General features: G+C 43.4%; 1 protein-coding gene across 3 annotated transcripts in view; it reads right to left on the bottom strand.

Moving 5' to 3' along the window:
* SPATS2L (spermatogenesis associated serine rich 2 like) overlaps positions 1 to 21,671 on the bottom strand; it is a 69,549-nt gene that overhangs the window by 36,298 nt on the left and 11,580 nt on the right. For 2 of the 3 annotated variants that reach the window (XM_083629970.1, XM_083629969.1), the window contains exons 2-3: positions 3,804 to 3,865; positions 992 to 1,100 (exon numbers count right to left, since the gene is read on the bottom strand). In XM_083629970.1, coding sequence (XP_083486096.1) covers positions 992 to 1,100; positions 3,804 to 3,842 — 148 coding nt within the window. In that variant the 5' untranslated portion in view covers positions 3,843 to 3,865. Of the gene's footprint in view, positions 1 to 991; positions 1,101 to 3,803; positions 3,866 to 4,139; positions 4,180 to 21,671 lie in introns of those variants that run through there. The other variant, XM_083629968.1, reaches the window with a different exon arrangement.

The raw sequence follows: 21,671 nt of genomic DNA, 5'->3' as shown, positions 1-21,671 counted from the left end.
AGCTTCTTAACCATGTGAAGTTAAGGCGCAGGTTCCTTTCCTCCTCTGGGGGTTGGTACCAACCTTAGCTGCAGTTAATGCCTAGTAAGGTTTCCTGGGGGTGGGACGTGGGTGGCGCTGTGGGTTAAACCACAGAGCCTAGGACTTGCCGATCAGAAGGTTGGCGGTTCCAATCCCTGCGATGGGGTGAGCTCCCGTTGCTCGGTCCCTGCTCCTGCCAACCTAGCAGTTCGAAAGCACATCAAAGCGCAAGTAGATAAATAGGTACCACTGCGGCGGGAAGGTAAATGGCGTTTCCGTGCGCCAGTGGCGTAGCGTCGGTTGTCAGCACCCGGGGCAAGGCAAGTAATTTGCACCCCCTAACCCGTGGATTTGCGTCCCCTAACCCGTGGATTTGCGCACCCTAACCCCCAGATGTTGCGCCCGGTGCGGCCGGCCCCCCCTGCACCCCCCACGCTACGCCACTGCCGTGCGCTGCTCTGGTTCGCCAGAAGCAGCTTAGTCATGCTGGCCACATGACCCGGAAGCTGTACGCTGGCTCCCTCGGCCAATAAAGTGAGATGAGCGCCGCAACCCCAGAGTCAGTCACGACTGGACCTAATGGTCAGGGGTCCCTTTACCTTTACCTTAAGGTTTCCCTGTGCCCAGGGTTTCCTACCACTTTAAGAACCTGCTTTCAAATCCTCATTTTCCAAAAGGAAACATGGACCCTGCATAAAGCATGCCTGGAACCCCTGGAATCTCACAACGCTTGGAGATTGAGATGATATGTGATGTTATCTACACAGGGATTTTCATACAGGGCACACATGCCCACACAAGTTGGCTAACTCTTGACTTTTTAGAACAGTCTCTCAGGTTGCAAAGAAAGACATCATAATATCTTAGGAAATTCTGAATGTTCACTTTTTAGCAGCATATACACCTGTGGACTTTATTTTCGACAGTGTTACTTTTCACAGTGTCCGTGAAATAGAAAAAGGGTACAGACCATCCACAAAAGCCTGTACAGCTTTGTCGACGTTGTTATCAAACTGCTGTAGCACCAGCACTATTTCATTGTTGCTTTTGTTGGGTACAATTGATCGTACCGCATTGATCTGCAAGCAAGAGAGATGAACACAGGCATCTTAAAACACAGAAAAGGCAAGTAGGTATTTTTCACAAAAATGCCCCACAATTCTGCAAAGGACTGTTTGTACTATGTAGTCAGAGTGCATTAACTACACCATATCAGTACAATTACATCCAAAACACGTAAAATAACAAATGAATACCATTCCCATTCCTTCCCACACACTTCTGATGATTTCCTGAATGCTGATCTAGGTTACAGTATATTATTTCTTTAGCAACAACTTACCCTAACGGCACATGAAATTGGTGCTGATATTTTCCATTTATTTGCATCCTGTAGACTGCTTGATAAGTCTTAACTGATTTTCAGCCAATGGTACAGAAGCACAGCTGTATGTATGAATATGTATGCATGTATGTATTTACACACACACACACACACACACACTTTGCCAGCCTGGATATGCTCTTGACATTTAAGATGGTTGAAGCAGCACTTTAACACTGTACGATTTCAACAAAATGAGATGCACTACAAGCCCCGTTTCCCTGGCTAAATTCAGCTCCCCCACTGTGCTGACTTTTACGCTTCTCCTAGCATTCTGCGTAGAATCATAGAACTGCAGAGTCGGAAGGGACCCCAAGGGTCATTTAGTCCAACCCCCTGCAATGCAGGAATCTCAACTAAATCATACATGGCAGATGGCGATCCAACCTCTGCTAAAAAAACCCAAACCTTCAAGCAAGGAGACCTCTTGTCCCCAGCTTGTCAATATCCTTCTTGAATGATGGTGCCCAGAACTGGACACACTACTCCAGGTGTGGTCTGATCAAGGCAGAATAGAGCGGGACACGGGTGGCGCTGTGGGTTAAACCACAGAGCCTAGGACTTGCCAATCAGAAGGTTGGCGGTTCGAATCCCCGCGACGGGGTGAGCTCCCGTTGCTCGGTCCCAGCTCCTGCCAACCTAGCAGTTCGAAAGCACGTCAAAGTGCAAGTAGATAAATAGGTACCACTCCGGCAGGAAGGTAAACGGCGTTTCTGTGCGCTGTTCTGGTTCGCCAGAAGCGGCTTAGTCATGCTGGCCACATGACCCGGAAGCTGTACGCCGGCTCCCTCGGCCAATAAAGCGAGATGAGCGCCGCAACCCCAGAGTTGGTCACGACTGGACCTAATGGCCAGGGGTCCCTTTACCTTTACCTATGATTTCCCTTGATCTGGATATTATATTTCTGTTGATGCAGCCTAGAACAGCATTAGCCTTTTTTTGCTGCTGCATCACTCTGTTGACTCATGTTAAGCTTGTGGCCTACTAAGACCCCTAGATCCTTTTACATGAGGTGCAAGGTGACAGATATGGGCAGAGTGCACCTAGAAGACCTCGTCTCATCTTGAGAAGCAACCTCCTCAGGATGTGCCCTTTGATAACCTCCTGCTGACTCATCGAGTGTTGCTACCACTGCAGAAGACAGCAACAGACAGAGAATAGAGGGGTGGTAGAATAGGGATAAAGAAGGATGCAGAATTGTACTGTTGGATTCTAAATCCCATCAGCCCCAGCGAGTGCGGCCAATGGTCAGGGATGATGGGTGTTGTAGTCCCACCCAAAATATGGAAGGTCATGTGCTTTTATACTATTATTATTATTAAACACAGAATCAGTTGTTATTCTGTTTACAAACAATATTAGATAGCTGTTTTAAGGCAACCAAATGCCATCAGTTGATAACCATAGTCTCAGCACATTTCCCCCCTTTACCCACGGCTAAGGCAAAAATATATTTAAAAGCCCTATATCATTATAGGGGACGCGGGTGGCGCTGCGGGTAAAACCTCAGCGCCTAGGGCTTGCCGATCGCATGGTCAGCGGTTCGAATCCCCGCGGCGGAGTGAGCTCCCGTCGTTCGGTCCCAGCTCCTGCCCACCTAGCAGTTCGAAAGCACCCCCAAGTGCAAGTAGATAAATAGGTACCGCTTTATAGCGGGAAGGTAAACGGTGTTTCTGTGTTCTGCGCTGGTGCCGGCTCGCCAGAGCAGCTTCGTCACTCTGGCCACGTGACCCGGAAGTGTCTCTGGACAGCGCTGGCCCTCGGCCTCTTAAGTGAGATGGGCGCACAACCCTAGAGTCGGACACGACTGGCCCGTACGGGCAGGGGTACCTTTACCTTTATATCATTACGGTATTTAATGGAATGCATCAAGGCCCTCAGATAAATGATACGATTTTATCATTTTCATAATTTGATGGGGGAAAGTCAGCGTTTATCAAGCTAGGCCAGGAAATGTCTAGTACTGCAGAGAGATTAAATGCTTTTCAGATATTTTCTTGCACAAAGAATTCTCATTTTTATGGGCAGGGTAATAATAAAATAATAATTATTATTAATAGCTTGATGAACTATTTTCTTTTGAATTTGGCACCTTCTTATTCCCTTAAAACTCCTTATTAAGAGATTTGGGCCTAAAATAAAAATAAAAATGGGGAAATGGATACAGAGATCAGTAACCATAAGAAACAGGTCCAAATAAGCTTTACTGAGGCAGAAATGCAGAGTGGGGTCGCGACTTTCCAAATAGCCCAGTGGTGCCTGTCAAGAACCAGAGGAGTTGATTTAATATTTCATCTCCAGTGGGAAGGCAGCTGTGGCCAGTATATTTCTTAAACATCTGACGGTTCTGGACCTATATGCTGTGTATGTGGAAAAGTATGATAATTAGAGATCTTACCTTTTCCTTGATGTTCGCTTGCGAGCCAATTTCTGCCATCTCCAATTTGATATGGATAAGACCTGCAAGTTAATATAAATAAGTTAAATAAACAGTATTATTTTAGTAATTCAAATGCTTCCCTTGCTATGGAAACGCTTTGCTGCTATGTTCATTTTATTAAAAAACGAACTACATTGAAAAGAAAAATAAAGACATTTTATATGCACTTTCTTTATAATTTCTCATTTTAGAATATCTCAAGCATATATTTTTTTTCTCTCTTTAGGATATCTCAAACATGAAAATGCTTTCAAACCCTCAGGCTGCATATTAATGTCATCATCCTGCACTTACCTGGCAGTAAATTTAATCTGAACATAATGGGATAGATTCTGCTATGAAGTTTAAATCCTAGGAACGATCACAAAATTGCCAACTTTTTGTCAGCCCTTGGTTTTAACCGAACTTGATTGTCAGACGTTAGGGCAGAGGTGGGAAATCTCCAGCCCTCCAGATGATGTCACAGTAAAATTCCCATCAATCTTGGCAATTGGCCATGTTAGAAGGAGCTGACCGGAACTGGAGCCCCACAATATCTGGAGAACCACTGATCTCCTTTCCCTGCAGTATAGCGAGAATACTCTGAATAAAGTTTACCTGCTAATTTCTGTGGATTTGAGCAGCTGTTAAGGACAAAAAAAGAGAGGCTAAATCATTGGTTTTCTTGGCGGCGGCGGCGGCGGGGGGGGGGGGGGAGAAGGGGCTTTCCTAGCAAGAAAAAGTGGTTTGCAAATCCTGAGGGAAGGGATCAGTACTTCACAACCAAACATGGGTGTAGCCAAGGGGGGGGCAGGGAGGGATAGCTGCCCCCCTAAATCAATAAAAATACATAGCTAACTGAGGTTCTGCCCCCCTAAAAAAAGGCCTGGTTACGCCCATGTAACTAAGGCACTTCTGTTGGGTGGGGAATAATTCCTCTGGCAGCCCTACCTGAAGTATCAAAATAATTTATAATAATAATTTTTTATTTATACCCCGCCCAGAAGGGTTTGTTTTCCGTACAGTGGTACCTCGGGTTACAGACACTTCAGGTTACAGACGCTTCAGGTTACAGACTCCGCTAACCCAGAAATAGTACCTCAGGTTAAGAACTTTGCTTCAGGATGAGAACAGAAATTGTGCGGCGGCAGCGGGAGGCCCCATTAGCTAAAGTGGTACCTCAGGTTAAGAACAGTTTCAGGTTAAGAACGGACCTCCGGAACGAATTAAGTTCTTAACCAGAGGTACCACTGTAAAAGTGTAAGCAGCCAAGGTAGTTTGGTGGATTTCTTAGAGATGAGTGAAAGGACAGTGACCTGTGGTTGTTTCCCATTAAATACAGTGGTACCTCGGGTTAAATACACTTCAGGTTACATACACTTCAGGTTACAGAATCCCCTAACCCAGAATAGTGCTTCAGGTTAAGAACTTTGCTTCAGGATGAGAACAGAAATTGTCCTCCGGCGGCGCAGTGGCAGCAAGAGGCCCCATTGGCTAAAGTGGTGCTTCAGGTTAAGAACAGTTTCGGATTAAGTACGGACCTCCGGAATGAATTAAGTACTTAACCCGAGATACCGCTGTAGTCATATAGTATGACTTCCTCTCACAAAAGTATACACAAAGTCCAGCAAATCCTTAATTGGGATACTAAGGCACAGCAGAATCGGGACCTTAAAAATGAGACCCACCGAACCGACAGCAATAGTGGAGATAGAAGGACCTTTTAAGCTAAAGATTCTTCTTCTGAGAATGAGCAAGAGAGAGGACGGTCTCTACCGTTCCAGTGAATTCAAGCCCTGAATACTAAATGGACTGAACACAGGGTATGTATAGAAAGCCTGCTAGGGAAAGCTTTTCAAGTCTGAATGTCAGCTTTAATATTATGCCTCTTTCTTTAGCAGCATCTCATTCACATTTCTGATACTGAAATGTCATTGCATGATCAGTCTTGTAAAAAGAAAAGACATAGAGAGAGGAGAACTGGAGGGGAGAGAGATTAAATAAAAGAAATAAAGGATCTCTTATTTAAAGAAGGTCTCACCTTCTGAAACTGGTTTCCAAGCGCATGTTTCTTGAGACAGTAAAATGCTTTTCTATTTATTCCTTACATAGCAAGGGACAGGAGGGCAGCCTCTGTTCTCATTCAAACTACACACCCTTTCCTTGCAAAACTGAGCAAGTTAAATATAACAGCCGTACACTGGGGGGAAAGCAACAGAAAGCCTTTCCATTTTGCTGGAGCTTTTCTCCCATATGGAAAGTAGCTGTGACTTTCTCATGAAAGAAGAACAAAGAGACATTCAATGAACTAAGAAGCACCAAATTCTGTAACAGAAAGCAACAACCCTGACACACTGTAATGGAATTTAGAGCCTCAAAAAAAGGCATTTTTTATTTTTATTTTTAAGGAAGATGTATTTATGGCTGTCTTTTCTATTTAAAGATGGAAGTGTTCACAATTCTACTTTTGCATGGCTTGTAGAACTCATTGCAAATTTTGATGAGATATGGAACTTTGAGAAATCTTGCATTAGCCTCTCAGCTAGGGCTACTTGTATTTCAAAAAGCAAATAAAGTTTTTGAGCTATTTTTTTTAAAAGGAAATTTGCCCCCCAAAATCAACACTTCCAGTATGGGCTGCCAGGTTTTCCTGGACATTTCAACCGATTATAAAAAATTTTCGACTGGACACAAATATGATCTGAGCATTTCCCCCCCAAGATAGCATGAGGACATTCTTTTCTTACTTCCATGTGAGCAGTGTTAGCATGCTGCAGCAAAACCAAAACAACTGTTGCTTCTGATGCAGTGGGGTGCTACTAAGACAGTGATGGCCAACCTTGGCCCTACGGCTGTTTTGGGACTACAATTCCCATCATCCCTGACCACTGGTCCTGTTAGCCAGGGATGGTGGGAGTTGTAATTCCAAAACAGCTGGAGGACCAAGTTTGGCCATCACTGTACTAAGAGGTGACCATAGAAACATAAGCAGAGCCTGAACGCTGGATCAGGTCAAAGGCTCATCTAGCACTTTGCTCTTACAGTGACCAACCTATGCTGCCTTATGGGGAGCCTGTAAGCAGAACCCAAGCATGACATCACTCTCCCCACCTACGACTCCAGCAAATAGTATTTAGAGGCATATACAGCCTTTGAATGGGACGCGGGTGGCGCTGTGGGTTAAACCGCAGAGCCTAGGACTTGCTGATCAGAAGGTCAGCGGTTCAAATCCCTGTGACAGGGTGAGCTCCCGTTGCTCGGTCCCTGCTCCTGCCCACCTAGCAGTTTGAAAGCACGTCAAAGTGCAAGTAGATAAATAGGTACCACTCCGGCGGGAAGGTAAACGGCGTTTCCGTGCGCTGCTCTGGTTCGCCAGAAGCAGCTTAGTCATGTGGCCACATGACCCGGAAGCTGTACGCCGGCTCCCTCGGCCTATAAAGCGAGATGAGCACCGCAACCCCAGAGTCGGCCACGACTGGACCTAATGGTCAGGGGTCCCTATACCTTTACCTTTACCGCCTTTGACAGTGGATGTAGAGCAGTGGAGGTAAAAACATAGCCTCTGTGTCTAGAAGCGATTGGCATCCTGCAATAATTTGTCTAATCCTCTTCTGAAGCCATCCAAGTTGGGTGGTTCCCACTGTCTCTTGTGGGAGTCAATTATATAATATGTGCTGTGTAAAAGAAGTACTTTCTTTTGTCTCTCCTGAATCTTCCAACGTTCAACTTCATTGAATGTATGGGGGGGGTGAGGTTCTACCTAAGAACTTTCACCACACCATGCATAATTATACACCCACATCACATCTAAAGAGATCCAAATGTTTCAACTACTGAGCCTCTTGGGCTTGTCGACTGGAAGGTCGGTGGTTCGAATCCCCGGAACAAGGTGAGCTCCCATTGCTCTGTCCCAGCTCCTGCCAACCTAGCAGTTCGGAAGCACGTCAAAGTGCAAGTAGATAAATAGGTACCACTCCGGCGGGAAGGTAAACGGCGTTTCCATGCGCTGCTCTGCTTTCACCAGAAGCGGCTTAGTCATGCTGGCCACATGACCTGGAAAAACTGTCTGCGGACAAATGCCAGCTCCCTAGGCCTGTAAAGCGCGATGAGTGCCGCAACTCCAGAGTTGTCTGCGACTGGATTTAACTGTCAGGAATCCCTTTACCTTCCCCCCCCCCCCAAATCCTTTGATCTGCCACATACTTTAGAATTCTTTATGCTTTTAGTTACTACAAGTCTCTTGGTTGTTGTTGTTTTGGTCTTTTCCTGTTGTACAGTGGTACCTCGGGTTACATACGCTTCAGGTTACATACGCTTCAGGTTACAGACTCCGCTAACTCAGAAATAGTGCTTCAGGTTGAGAACTTTGCTTCAGGATAAGAACAGAAATCGTGCTCCGGCGGCATGGCGGCAGCAGGAGGCCCCATTAACTAAAGTGGTGCTTCAGGTTAAGAACAGTTTCAGGTTAAGAACTGACCTCCAGAACGAATTAAGTACTTAACCCGAGGTACCACTGTATATACATTTGAGCTCTGTAAAGAAATGTTACAATTGACTGTGGCCATTTCATAGCTGTTTGGCCCCCCAGATCACCATTCCCGCCTTATGCAATATTCTTTGTCATCTTCCGGTCAGCGCCAGCGACAATGGCGGATTTCCCCTGATCTCCCAGGGGAACCGCTCCGGGGATTTAGGGTCTTTCGCTGCGGCGAAAGCGGAGACCCGTTAGAAACCACAGGCGGGGGAAGCCTGTGGACCTGGGATCCGGCGTGCACCTTTTGCGCCTCCCTTGCTTGCGAGGAGTCCTTTTTTTGAGGCTCCGTTGCAAGGCGGGGTGAGCAGCGCGGTGCTTCGGATCGACCGCTTCGTCCCCGGAGTGAAGCCGCACAGCTGTTGTCGGAGAGCGCTGATTTCTTTCTGGACAATTCGGCTCTAAAAGTAACTACCCGTGAGTAGAACCGATTAGAAGATTTAAGATAAAGACCGAGGTTTAAAGAAATTAAATTTTAATTGGAAATTTTTAAAGAGGAAGAGTTAATCTGGATTTAATAGCGGGAAGGTGTAAACAGGAAGTCCACCTTCCGCTTTTGTATATAGCTTGAAGCAAAGACACTACAAGCAAAATCCTGCAATTTTATTTTGCAAGTTTAAATATCCGCTGTTTAAGGTACCTACCCCCTTTGGAGGAAGTAGGGGGAAACTTTGATTTGGACAATATTAGGACTTAAAACCATCTCAGCACTGACCTGGGAACAGGCTGCCTGAATGCTAAGATTTGATTTTAAAAATTACTTTTTTTCTAACAAAGGGATGTTGACAGCTGTTCAAAAGATACAGTTTCCTCTATCCCCTTTTGCATTCAAAATGGAGACCTGCAACATTGTTTACTTCTTGAAATTGAACTGGCACTTGGGAAATAGTTAAATTGTATCCCTCTAGTGGGGAAACTTTGAAACTTTGAAACTGTTACAGGAACAAGTGCCAGCTGCAGATAAAAGTCTGGGAATTGACCTTGAGCAACTTAAAATGCAGACCTCTGAAGCAATAATGAATGAAATACACAAAATAAACTTTCTGCTGGAAGGGATCCATAAGAAATTGGATGACATGATCGGATTGGACAGCGGGGAACAGGAAAAGAATGGTGAACTGGCAGAAGGAAAGGAAGAAGAGACTAAAGGAATACATGAGGAACTTTCGACTCCACAGAGGCAAACTGAGGTTTACAAACCGAGGACATGTGACATGGATTTTGCTGAGGGACAGATTGTTATAACAGGATGTCAGTTCGGATTGGTAAAATGGAAAGATCCCATTTCACAGGGATCTGTGGACTGTTGGAATATGGACATGGACCTGGGTTTGGAAGATTTAGATGGACTGGGGGCCTACGGGTTTGGAGGTACTTGGACATACCTTCTGAAAGATCACTCAAATTACAATTATAACCTTGGAAACCTAACTGAATTGCACAAAGGGTGTAACTTCAATGTCAGGATGGAATACTTCAGAGATGAGTCAGTTGGTATTAAAGAATTTAAACAAAATCGGCAGAAGGGGCTTGGAGGGGACTTAAGAGCCTCTGATATTAGATTTCCAGATTGAGAGACATCAGGGAATGGACGGAAAGGACAGGCAGTTTTTGGGACCAGGGGGATGCTGAGGGGGAAAATTAGGGAAATTCAAAGTGTATAAAATATATATTAGGCTCAAAGTTTAATGTAAAACAAAGTAAAATATTTGCGAGATTGAACAACGGTGGATAGACACTCCCTGGATTTTGTGTAAATGATGTGAGAGTTTATGTAATTATATGTGGTTAATTTAAAGTTTAAACAAGGTTGAGGAAAGTACGCTAAGTATACAGACAAAATTTCTGGTAAAATGGGAGGGATTTGCTGAAATAATAATCTGAAGCGGAATACAAAAAAGGGAGGTGTGAGGAAGTCAAAGAAACAAGCAAACGAAAGTATGACTATGGATGTTTTAATTTGTTTTTATGTATTGTTTATTGTTAGATTTTTCTTTTTTTTCTTTTTTGTGTCTTTATTTGTTGTTATTGTTTGTGTTTTATCTTTTAAAACCTAATAAATATTACTTTAAAAAAAAATAAAAAAAAAATATTCTTTGTCATGCAAAGGACAACTGCGCAAAAACTTCTAATTGTTTTTCCACAATACAAACCATTGTGTTTATTTTTGCATTAATGTGTTTAATTTGAGAACCACCTTGAAAAATACTTTTATTAGGAGAGAGGTTTTCTTAAACCGACCAATAAAATAGTCTTTTCATTTGTGACAGGATATTTCACTCTGCATATGTAATATCCTTGCTTGTTCAAACAGAAAATCACTAAATACCCAGCCAAATCCTAAAAACAAAGAACTAAGCTTTGTACTACTTTACATAGCCATGTTTAAAAGACTTTTCAGCTCAGATCACAGGTAATTGTCATTTACGATTTCTGGATTTTCAGTTTTCAAATTGCTAAATGAGAGGCTTTGCCCACAATGCAACCTGCTTTTAATCATGTACGTGTAAATGGATTTGGAAATTTGCCACGCAATAGCTTTGCTTAAGCCTGTCAAACAGCATTTGCAAGGAAAAACATCACTGCAAAGCACCATGGGCGATCTCCTTTTATGGCATAATCAACATTTGTCAGGCTTATTTAACCGTTGAAGGAACCGAATATGTTGGCAAACATGCCAGACAAGCAAAAGCTGTATGCGACTTAAGACAATTAGGACCGTGAGCTTGGGCATATGTTCCATGGATCTTAACGTGATAATGTTAGAAGGAAAATTGTAAAATATGCAGTTCAATTCTAAAAACGTATAGAATGTTCAACAGGGCTTACTCCCGAGTAAATCTATATGGGATTGCAGCCTTAATTGCAAATAGGGTTTCGCAAGATAAAGACGTACGTGATAGAAATGAATTTCACATTCTGGGTTGTAGTTCCAAGGTTCTGGACTAAACATGCTGAAAATCATGCTTTTTGCTGATGGCGGGTGTTATGTACTGAAGTTCTCACCCTGGGCCAGCAGGGGGATACTGTAGATAGTTATGCAAATGAAGGATTGAAAGTGACGTTCAGTGATTGGATAGTTTTAGAAAGTTGTTACAGTAACGTGGTACTGGAGCGCTATATAAGCAGGCTGACTGAGCCCTTCAGCTCAGTTCTGTCCTGGCCTGTGAATAAACAAGAGCTGTTTGAAGAATCGCTGTGTCGTCTGATATGTTCACCCACAACTTAACAGCGGGTGTAGCAAAACAGCTCATCTATAGATATGAACACACACACACTCTCTCTCTCTCATTAGCAATTGGGTTCACAGTGATCGTCTTAAACTTGAAGTGGCTCTCTGACTCCAAATCTGACACTAAAACCTCAACACCACACTGATTGGGGTGGGAGACTTACTCCTTGCCAGATGGCCAATCATTTGCAGTTATCCAGTGAAATGTTTTCCATCAGATGTCCTTCCACGGACATAAACATCTCTTCCCCCCACCGGAAAATCCTGCCCATGAGATTTGTACTCTCCTGTTTAAATACTGTTTATTGATGACATTCATAGATTTGCATGGCTGAAAGACAAATGAGTTCACTGATCAACACCACATGGCCAACTGTATTATATTCTTGTAATTTTGAGTACAGCGGACAGCAAGGAGACAATAGGGCAGGACTGAAGAGGAGGTTCAGCACCTTTTAGCAGGAAGGGAGCATTTAGCTGTTCTAATTAAATGGCTAAGGTGATTTGTGTGCAGGAACATGAATAGAACTCCATCACAATCTGGATATAATTGCAGCAGCGGAAAACATTATTAGCAATTCAAATGCAGCATATGCACTTAAAAAATATGTCGTTTTACAAAATCACATGTATCAAAAGGGTTATTTTAAGAGTGCTTATGTTGCACAGAGGGCAGAGCTGCAAGATTACAGCAACTGCATTTTAAATTATTACGGTATGGTCCTGATCGTGGTTTTGCACTTTGCATTAGAGCTCCAGTTTTGATCTTTTGTGACCCACCCTTAACACGGAAAGAAAGGGCATTCCTTTCAACCTGCTTAGTCAAGAGAATTTAAAATGGACTTAAAAAACCCCAGCAAGATCCAGCATTGTCCCAGCAGATGGAAAGGAACTCATCCTTCCTCTACACCCACTGTGACGCCTCCTCATCTGCTCTGAAGTCTCCGCTGATCCTCCAGAGCAGATTTTGGGGGCACACAGGGGACTGCAGGGGGGAGCAGAGGATGTCCTCTTGTGTAAGCAAGCTGTCAGAGTTGGCATGTTGGCACCATGTTTTTAAAGCAACCAAAATACTTGGGGCGCTAAGTACCACCGGAAGAACGAAATACTTGATTTCACTTTTGGAAAATGTTTTTGTGTGTGTGCGTAAACTAAAGTGCAGAGGGACACGGGTGGCGCTGTGGGTTAAACCACAGAGCCTAGGACTTGCCGATCGGCGGTTCGAATCCCTGCGACAGGGTGAGCTCCCGTTGCTCGGTCCCTGCTCCTGCCAACCTAGCAGTTCTAAAGCACGTCAAAGTGCAAGTAGATAAATAGTACCACTCCGGCGGGAAGGTAAACGGCGTTTCTGTGCGCTGCTCTAGTTCGCCAGAAGCGGCTTTGTCATGCTGGCCACATGACCCGGAAGCTGTACGCCGGCTCCCTCGGCCAGTAAAGCGAGATGAGCGCCGCAACCCCAGAGACAGTCATGACTGGACCTAAAGGTCAGGGGTCCCTTTACCTTTTTTAAACTAAAGTGCATTTTTAAAAATAAAATAAAATGTTATCCCAGTAAACTTTCTTAGCGCACCTAGCCTCTTGAACACTAAAAGTACTTTGGCCTAGACAGATCTTTTCAAGTATCATCATTTCTCATTTCATTAGTTAATGTTGTTAGAGCGTTCACACGTTGATGGAGCAAGGCTGCCTCCAAATGAAAACTGCAAGGCAAGATTTCTTACATAGGTTTCATATTACCAGCTTTCCTTCCAGCACATATCACAGGTGAATTTTGAATGCTCTCAGAGAATGCTGTATGCAAACCTGGAAATCAATATTGTCAAGTCCGAAAATGTTCCTTTGGGAAGCATGAGACATTATGCTAAGTGGCCCATCAAAAAGTTGCCATTTAGGGGTCAGTGGTAATGGATCAAACTCATAGGATAATGTCCAATGATAATCATACTCTGAGTCGATCCACTGAAATCAATGGACTTTAGTTCATTGGTTTTCCTGGATCTACTCCAAGTACAAATTACTGGGTATCTTCCACAGAGAATCTGTGATAGGATGCATTCCAAGAGGGTTTAGCTTGTTTTTCTAAAGAAGGGCAGAAAGGCTATTTTGCTCTCAAGATCTGTCTGGTAAACGCTGTGGTCAGTGTTTGAAACTACCATTGTTCTAGGTGCATCTTGTGACAGTGGATTTCATTAGCGCAAGCAGTTTCTGAGCTCCGGGCGCAGTACTGCGCCTAAGATTTCAGTTTAAAATTGCAGAGTGGAAGGAAGGGAGGACCTTTTTCTGCCTCCCCACTTCCAGCTACTCTCTGAAGACTGGAGAAGAGACCCTCTTCAAGAATATTAGGGTGTGGGCAGGGAAAGGGCTAGACCATGTGAAAAATGAACATAATATTTCAACTGCGGTTCATTCATTTTCAGCTTTGTATTGTTATTAAAAATGTGTGCCTAGACATTCCGTTGTTGCACAAATAACCTAAGTTTAAGGCGCCATTTAGCTCCGTATCTCAGTTTCTAACACTGGCTGGGGTGTGGAACTATGAGAGAATGGGTCAGTTTACACCTGATTAAAAATTATTAATTTATTTTCTTTTTTTGTTTTTTGCTTAGAACATACTTAGTTGGTCTCTAAGGTGCTACTGGAAGGATTTTTTTTTTATTTTGTTTCGACTACGGCAGACCAACATGGCTACCTACCTATAACTATCTCTGTTAGCTGTAACTCACAGCATAATTTGCTGGGGTGGACCTTCTAAATCAGATTACTCAAGCCCTCTTAAACGAAATAGCTAAACACAACATATTAATCAAACAAGACTCCCTAAAGAAAGTGTCTGAGAAAAGCTCATTATTGTCATTTGGTTGACTGAAAACCATTAAGACATTCTTGTGGATAAACAGATGAGGAAATACGGCAGAATGTGACCTAATTCCACCTCAGCGGTTAAATAAAAGATGAAGCAAAAGCTTATTAATATTGCTGTGCAAAAGGATAGGAAAAAGAAATATTGTCTCAAGTGTACCCACCCCTTTTTTTAAATGTGAACTATCCATTTGGATTGGAAATTTTATACGAATAATGTATACATGCACAAGTTAAAGTAAGCCTTCATCAAGGTATGTTTTCCTCAATAGACGCTATTAGGGAATAAAAATAATCAGCTGGTGTGCAATGAACAGAGTAGGAGATCCAAACAATTTGTTAAGAAGTTGCCTGTTATATTTACTACTTGCACAGAATTGGTGGGGTAGGTAAGGAGAGAGAGAGAGAGAGAGGAAGGAAGGAAGGAAGGAAAACACTTCATTTTAACTTCCTTTTAACTTCCTATGGTTGAGTCATAAACTTTCAGTTCCCAGTAGTGCAGTAGCTAAGTTAGAAAATATTTCACAACCTCTCAGCCAACTTCATTCTGAAAAAAGAAAAAAACACCACCACCAGGATAAATGTGACTTGAGGTTTGTTTTTTCCTAGACTTGTCCTGTTTATGTCTCTAAATCCATTGTCTTTGAGAGATACAGGAAGAAGAAAAAAGGTGTATACAGTGGTACCTCGGGTTACATACACATCAGGTTACATACGCATCAGGTTACAGACTCCACTAACCCAGAAATAGGACCTCGGGTTAAGAACTTTGCTTCAGGATGAGAACAGGAATCATGCTCCGGCGGCACAGCAGCAGCAGGAGGCCCTATTAGCTAAAGTGGTGCTTCAGGTTAAGAACAGACCTCCAGAATGAATTAAGTACTTAACCCGAGGTACCACTGTATTGGGATGATTCCACCCTATTTCAGTTTGCTGGTGCTCAATTATAGGTCCATTCTGTCTCATTTTGTGCAGATCCCCCCCCCCCAATGTCTGCTTTTAATTAGTATACATTTTGTCAGGGCTTTTTTTTTTTTTTTAGGGGGAACTCACCAGAACTTTGGAATTGTCTAGTGCTTCCCTTTGCAAATTAATCTGAAGTATAAATTTGGATGGATTTGTACCCAATTATGTTTTTATTTGCATTTTTAATACAGAAACAAAAATCCCCCACCCCCTTCCCTCCACCCACCAATTATTTTTTTAAAAAGGATTTGTTCCTAATTATGTTGTAAAGTCTCTAGCTTTTCTACAAACTGTGGACCTGATAATGGGAGTACAGTCTTAAAGAAGTTGCATACGTAAAACCCTCTCTCTTTCCAAGCTTTAGGACTTCCCGATCGTCAGGTCGGCGGTTCGAATCCCCGCAGGGTGCACTCCCGTTGCTCGGTCCCAGCGCCTCCCAACCTAGCAGTTCGAAAGCACCCCCGGGTGCAAGTAGATAAATAGGGACCGCTTACTAGCGGGAAGGTAAACGGCGTTTCCGTGTGCTGCGCTGGCTCGCCAGATGCAGCTTGTCACGCTGGCCACGTGACCCGGAAGTGTCTGCGGACAGCGCTGGCTCCCAGCCTATGGAGTGAGATGAACGCACAACCCTAGAGTCTGGCAAGACTGGCCTGTTAAATTACCTTTAATTTTTTCACTACAATAAAACAGGGTGCAAGAGAAAGGGAATGAGCAAGAATATGGGCGCGGGTGTTAATTTATCCATCTTCTCCACACAGTCACTGTACTTTTCATAAATGGTTCTCAAGTCTAAATATTTTTTTTTAAAAAAAGAGCAGTCTTGTGAAGTCCCCTTTCCCTTGTCCGATATTAGAAGCCTGTTTCATCTGCACCAATGGTCTATTTAGTTTAAGTTGAATTATTGCTGAAACAGCTAGCAACAGCAGCATGGCATAATGTTTAGGGTGACTTTCCAGGTTCCCCCACATATGTTTTCTATAAAGCACTTTAGTGATGTATGGAAGTGAGAGCTGGACCATAAAGAAGGATGATCGCCGAAGAATTGATGCTTTTGAATTATGGTGCTGGAGGAGACTCTTGAGAGTCCCATGGACTGCAAGAAGATCAAACCTATCCATTCTTAAGGAAATCAGCCCTGAGTGCTCACTGGAAGGACAGATCCTGAAGCTGAGGCTCCAGTACTTTGACCACCTCATGAGAAGAGAAGACTCCCTGGAAAAGACCCTGATGTTGGGAAAGATGGAGGGCACAAGGAGAAGGGGACGACAGAGGACGAGATGGTTGGACAGTGTTCTCGAAGCTACCAGCATGAGTTTGACCAAACTGCGGGAGGCAGTGGAAGACAGGAGTGCCTGGTGTGCTCTGGTCCATGGGGTCAAGGAAAGTCGGACACGACTAAACAACTAAACAACAACATAAAGCACTTTGTAACAGAGTCTCACTCCCCCCCACCCACAATGGATAAATTTAAGAAGTAAATTTTGCAATTAAAAACAACACAAGATTTTCTTTTTTTTTTAGGGTTATTGGAATAACTTGGAAACAATATAGGGAGGAATTCAATGTAATCTGATCGTATTTTGGCTTGCCGGGTGGAACAATCCCCCCTCCCCTCGCTGTTCTGGGGGTTCTCTCAACGCCCCCCCCCCACCAGAGCCAAACTTGTCCATCTGCCATTTTCATAAAGCACGTGAGAGTTACTAATTTCCCAAAGACCAGCAAATGGAAGAGCCAGGAGCCTTTCCGTTGATTCTTGGGAGCTTTCTCAGAGTTCTGAGATCCAGTTGTGTTCACTCCTGCAGGCTTTTGCAGGCATCTGGTCTTGTTCTTTTTTCTGTATTGTCACTGATAAGTGCCTCTCGATTCCTAGTCGATTTCGCTGTCATCTGAATCAACAGCAGCGATGTTGTCACCCATATTAATGCAGAAGGAATCCATAAAGCCTTTGCCACTTTGTGAGTTGTAGCAGCATGGGAAGATACCCGTATTGGACACAATTATCTCCTCGAATGAATATCTCCCCAACTGTAGCAAACTCCTTAATCCTGAAGGAGGGAGGTATACACTGTAAAAATACACGTGTTATGCAAAGTGCTCAAGTCAGGGAAGCCAAATACTTTTTGACTTTCATATTCTATGTTATTCTTTTCCATGGCAAGGTTAAATATATTTGTATGAATCAGGTAGTGAGGAAATCACACAATAATATCTCTTGGTTTTCCCCTGTCAGTATGGGTCTTGGGTAGGGAGAGTTCTGTGAATTTTGTCAATGTCTCATTCCAGGAGTTCCAGTTAGTAGCTCAGATAAACCTTTTACATATGATTTCTATCTTCCACGTCAACTAAGAGGAGTTTAATCTGTCGTTATGTTTAAGGAATAGAAGTGATAGATGGGTAACTATGCACACCTAAATTCCAAAGCTGAAAAAAGCAACCCTTTTATTATCATCTTTTATGACTACTCTTCTGATAAGTCACTCTTAATTTTTTCCCCAGCATTCTGGTAAGAATTTCTAATTCTCCTTAACGTCACTGTGTTTTGGATGTCACTGCAGACCCACCAGGTTTGTCACTGAAGGCTGCAGAGAAGATAACATGCTGCAAGCCAAAATAGATCTTGAGAGACATTTCTTCGAATCCATGGACTTCCTTTTCAGGCGCAGTATTATAAATATTTAGTTTATGTGTTTTGGTGCAGTTAACTGCTATTTATCCAGGTGTGTGTGGGGGGGACTCAAATCAGCTAGCCATCTTCAAAGGGGCGGAGAAAGGGGGTGCGGTGGGGGAGGGCCGCCCGAGGTGTCACCGCTGAGGGGGGTGACAAAATGCCGGGCGGCACTCACTGCGGGGCCTGTAGCGTGCCTGAGCCACGCGTCTCTCCGGGGAGTGACATGGTGGCTTGGGCGCCACGGGCTCTGCACTGTCCCAAACGGTCCGCCCGCTGCCTCCAACTCAGCTGCCCTACAGCAGACCCCACAGAGCGTCCTGCCCCAGCTCACCCACCCTGCGGGCAGCTGGCCCCACACCTGGGCACAGGGCACACACACCACCTCAGGCGCCCAATTGGCTTGCTCCACCACTGCATCTTCATCAATGAAGTCACTGCTCCTTGTGCATTAGGTTTTTTTTTCCCCCTCATCCCACACGCCTTCACAGTAAACACCATCAATCCATGACATAAGGATGAAAAGCTATAACACAGATAATTTGATGTCACAAATTGGTTTATTTTCTCCTGTCTAGCAATTTAAAAAAAAATAGCAAGCATTTTTAAAGCAGTGAAAGAGAAATAAGGCTGGTACAAATAAGATTTATCTGATATAAAAAGCCTCTTCCAGAACCATAGCGTATATGTCATGTTCGATCAAATGAAATATAATTCCTTGAAAATAATAATAAATGGTTTCATACGGAACTTTCCTCTGTAATAAATTTACTCCCTTGACTGTTTTGTTCACTAGCTAAATGTTCCATGGCAGATCGTCAAAGAAAACACTGTAAGAAATAATGACTTAAGGGAGGGAAGAAGAAAGGAGTAAAGGTACTCTACACTTCAAATAATTTTTGGTAAATAGTAAACATTATAAAAGCAATTCTCTGGCCCATTCCGGAGTTACAGTGATGCCAACAGGATGTACAAATAACTGATAACAGAACTCCATGCTCTGCTAGGTTGGAGGCAAGATATCAGTTGCACTCACATGTAACAATAAGCTGGAACCTTAGCTTGATAAACTGTACTGTACATGAAAGAAGCCTTCAATCCTCCTTTGCATGGACAGGCAGAGTCCCCCAGATCCCAGGCAGCCCCCCCCCCATCGTGTGGAATAACGACTCAACTTTATTATATTTCAGATGTGGGTAGACCTTGGCTCAGGCATTGGGCGTTATCCCTCCCCAGTCCCCAGCCGGGGACCTAGGGAACATCAGGGTTATCCAGTGGGGGGGGGATGGGCCAGCTCTGGAGAACATATGTTCAAGCAGAGATAGCCGCCCCCGTTACGCCGCCGCAAAACCTGCCAATGCAGGGGAATTTCTTTCCGGCCCTTTAACAGCGACCTTGACGTAGCAGCGCCCACATACCTGTGAAGAAAAGTTAACCTGCAAAATAAGACTTAACTGAGGGTGGGTAGGGTGGGAGAAGCTCTGGAGCCAAGTGAGGATTCCCAGGTAAGATCCTCCCTCTATTGTGTGGGCAGGTAGTCCCTCCCCTACCTGGCCTGGTCTCCTTGGCAAAGCTTCCCCCAAGCGGGATTGGACAACTGACTGAGGTAGGCAGAGATCTCCAGGTATCCCACCTGGGGGAAGGCGAAGCCAAGCCTGTGTTGATGGAGCCACTCCAGATCCAGGGGCTGCGTGTGTCCACACAAAGGGCGCCTCCCGTTTTATGCGGGGAGCAGTCATTCACACAGGTGGGTAAAAGCAAACCTGCAAAGACACAGGCTAGCATTACTGAACCCAGGGTTGTGGTTTGCTCCCCACTAACAAGCCAGGGTTCGTATGTCAAGACCAAACTCTGGTTGCCAGAGAGTCTTTGTCAGAGAGAAACAAACCATGATCCTGGGTTCAGCTATCCCTCCTCCTGGTTTGTTTACCTGCTCACACAGATGAGGAAGCTAAGTAGGAACAATCCCAAATTTCTTGGCTTATTGTTATGTGCAAACACAGAAAATTGGATATGGCACAATGTAAGTTATTGTCACTTTCGCAGAGTACCCATATTTCTTTGGTGTCATTATCCTCTCTGGTTAAACAGGTTTTGTAAATTTTTGAAGCACCACAAAACTCTGTTAGCTAGTAGATAGTAGAACAAGTGCATACAGTCCAAACAACAATGCCTCTTTCATACCACCCTCAATAGTGGAAAAAAACTATTCTCTTTCCCTAGCCCTAGGTACTTTCCCAGGCTTAACAATAAAAGACCAGGCTCAGTAACAGCTTCACAGTTCAGATCTTTTCACGAGCTGGTAGGTAATATATTTCAGCTGGGTTACATGCTCTGTGTTCAGATGGCACATATGTAATTGCTTGCAAGTTGACAATGTCTGTCTGCCTGGAATTAAATATGCTTATCGAAAAGAAAAGAAAAGAAAAGAAAAGAAAAGAAAAGAAAAGAAAAGAAAAGAAAAGAAAAGAAAAGAAAAGAAAAGAAGTTTAGGATATGTCTAGTGAGATTCAAGGTCTTTCTCCCAGGTGCAACAAATCCTAGATCCTTTGCACTCCAGCCACAGCAAACCTTTCCAGACTTTCCTACACAATCAGGATATTTATTTTTTGTACACCAAGAGTCTATTTGTTTATGATATTTTGCACATAGTCCGCATGCCTCCCTTCAAGGCATAGTTCATTGTATACCTGGGAAAATGCAATACCTCCCACAAGATACTCATTGCCTTTATAACCATAGTGTGAAACATGGTGCTGTGGTTGGTACATGGAAATATTACTGCTAATACTAGTAGCCCTTCCCCCAAATAATCCCAGGGCAGCTTACAAAAATATCAGAAATAAAAACAAAATACTGAATCAATAAAAATCACAAAACTGCCAAATTTTGTAACCTATCTTGTGAACAAGGACATAAGATTCCTACTGGCTTTCATTAGTTGTTCAAACATGTGGTGCCATTTTTCCTGCTTAAAAAAAGATACATGGATTTGACATTTCCAATACACTTTGTGGCTGTTCTGCCGCAATTTCTGTGTGGGAATGGGATGAGGTAGTGTGATTTTTATTTAATTATTTTTTTAAGGCGGCAAACAGCAGAGAGGCTCCTTACACACAACTGCTGCAAGAGCAATTGAGGATGTTGATTGTAGGGCAGATGTGGCAATACCTTAAACTGCGGTTGAAGCGTATTTTGAATGATCATTCAAAAAGGACTTATGTGTTCCTACAGAGTCCAGAAAATGATCTGTTATGGCACAAAATGAAATAAAATGTTAGCTAGGAGTTATGCTTGAAATGTTGCAATACCGCATTAAGAAGAAGAAAAAGATTCTAAAAGAGGTTTAATTTTCTTTATATTTAATTTTGTTTGTATTGCATAATATTTCTGGACATAAACAGAAATAGTTTATTAGGTTTGCATTTCTGTTTGTTTGAAAAATGTGCAAATGATCGTTTGAACAAGGAACGCGGGAAAGCTTGAAAGACCTGAAAGAATTACCGTAACGGGTAACAAGATTAATTAAACGTACTGTGTGCCCCACTCCTTATGGGTATCCATTGGAGAGTCATAATTTTTTAGGATCAAGCC

The sequence above is a fragment of the Podarcis filfolensis genome (assembly GCF_964270895.1).
Source record: "Podarcis filfolensis genome assembly, chromosome: 1".
NCBI classification, from domain to species: domain Eukaryota; kingdom Metazoa; phylum Chordata; class Lepidosauria; order Squamata; family Lacertidae; genus Podarcis; species Podarcis filfolensis.
This window is presented reverse-complemented; position numbering and strand designations above follow the sequence as displayed.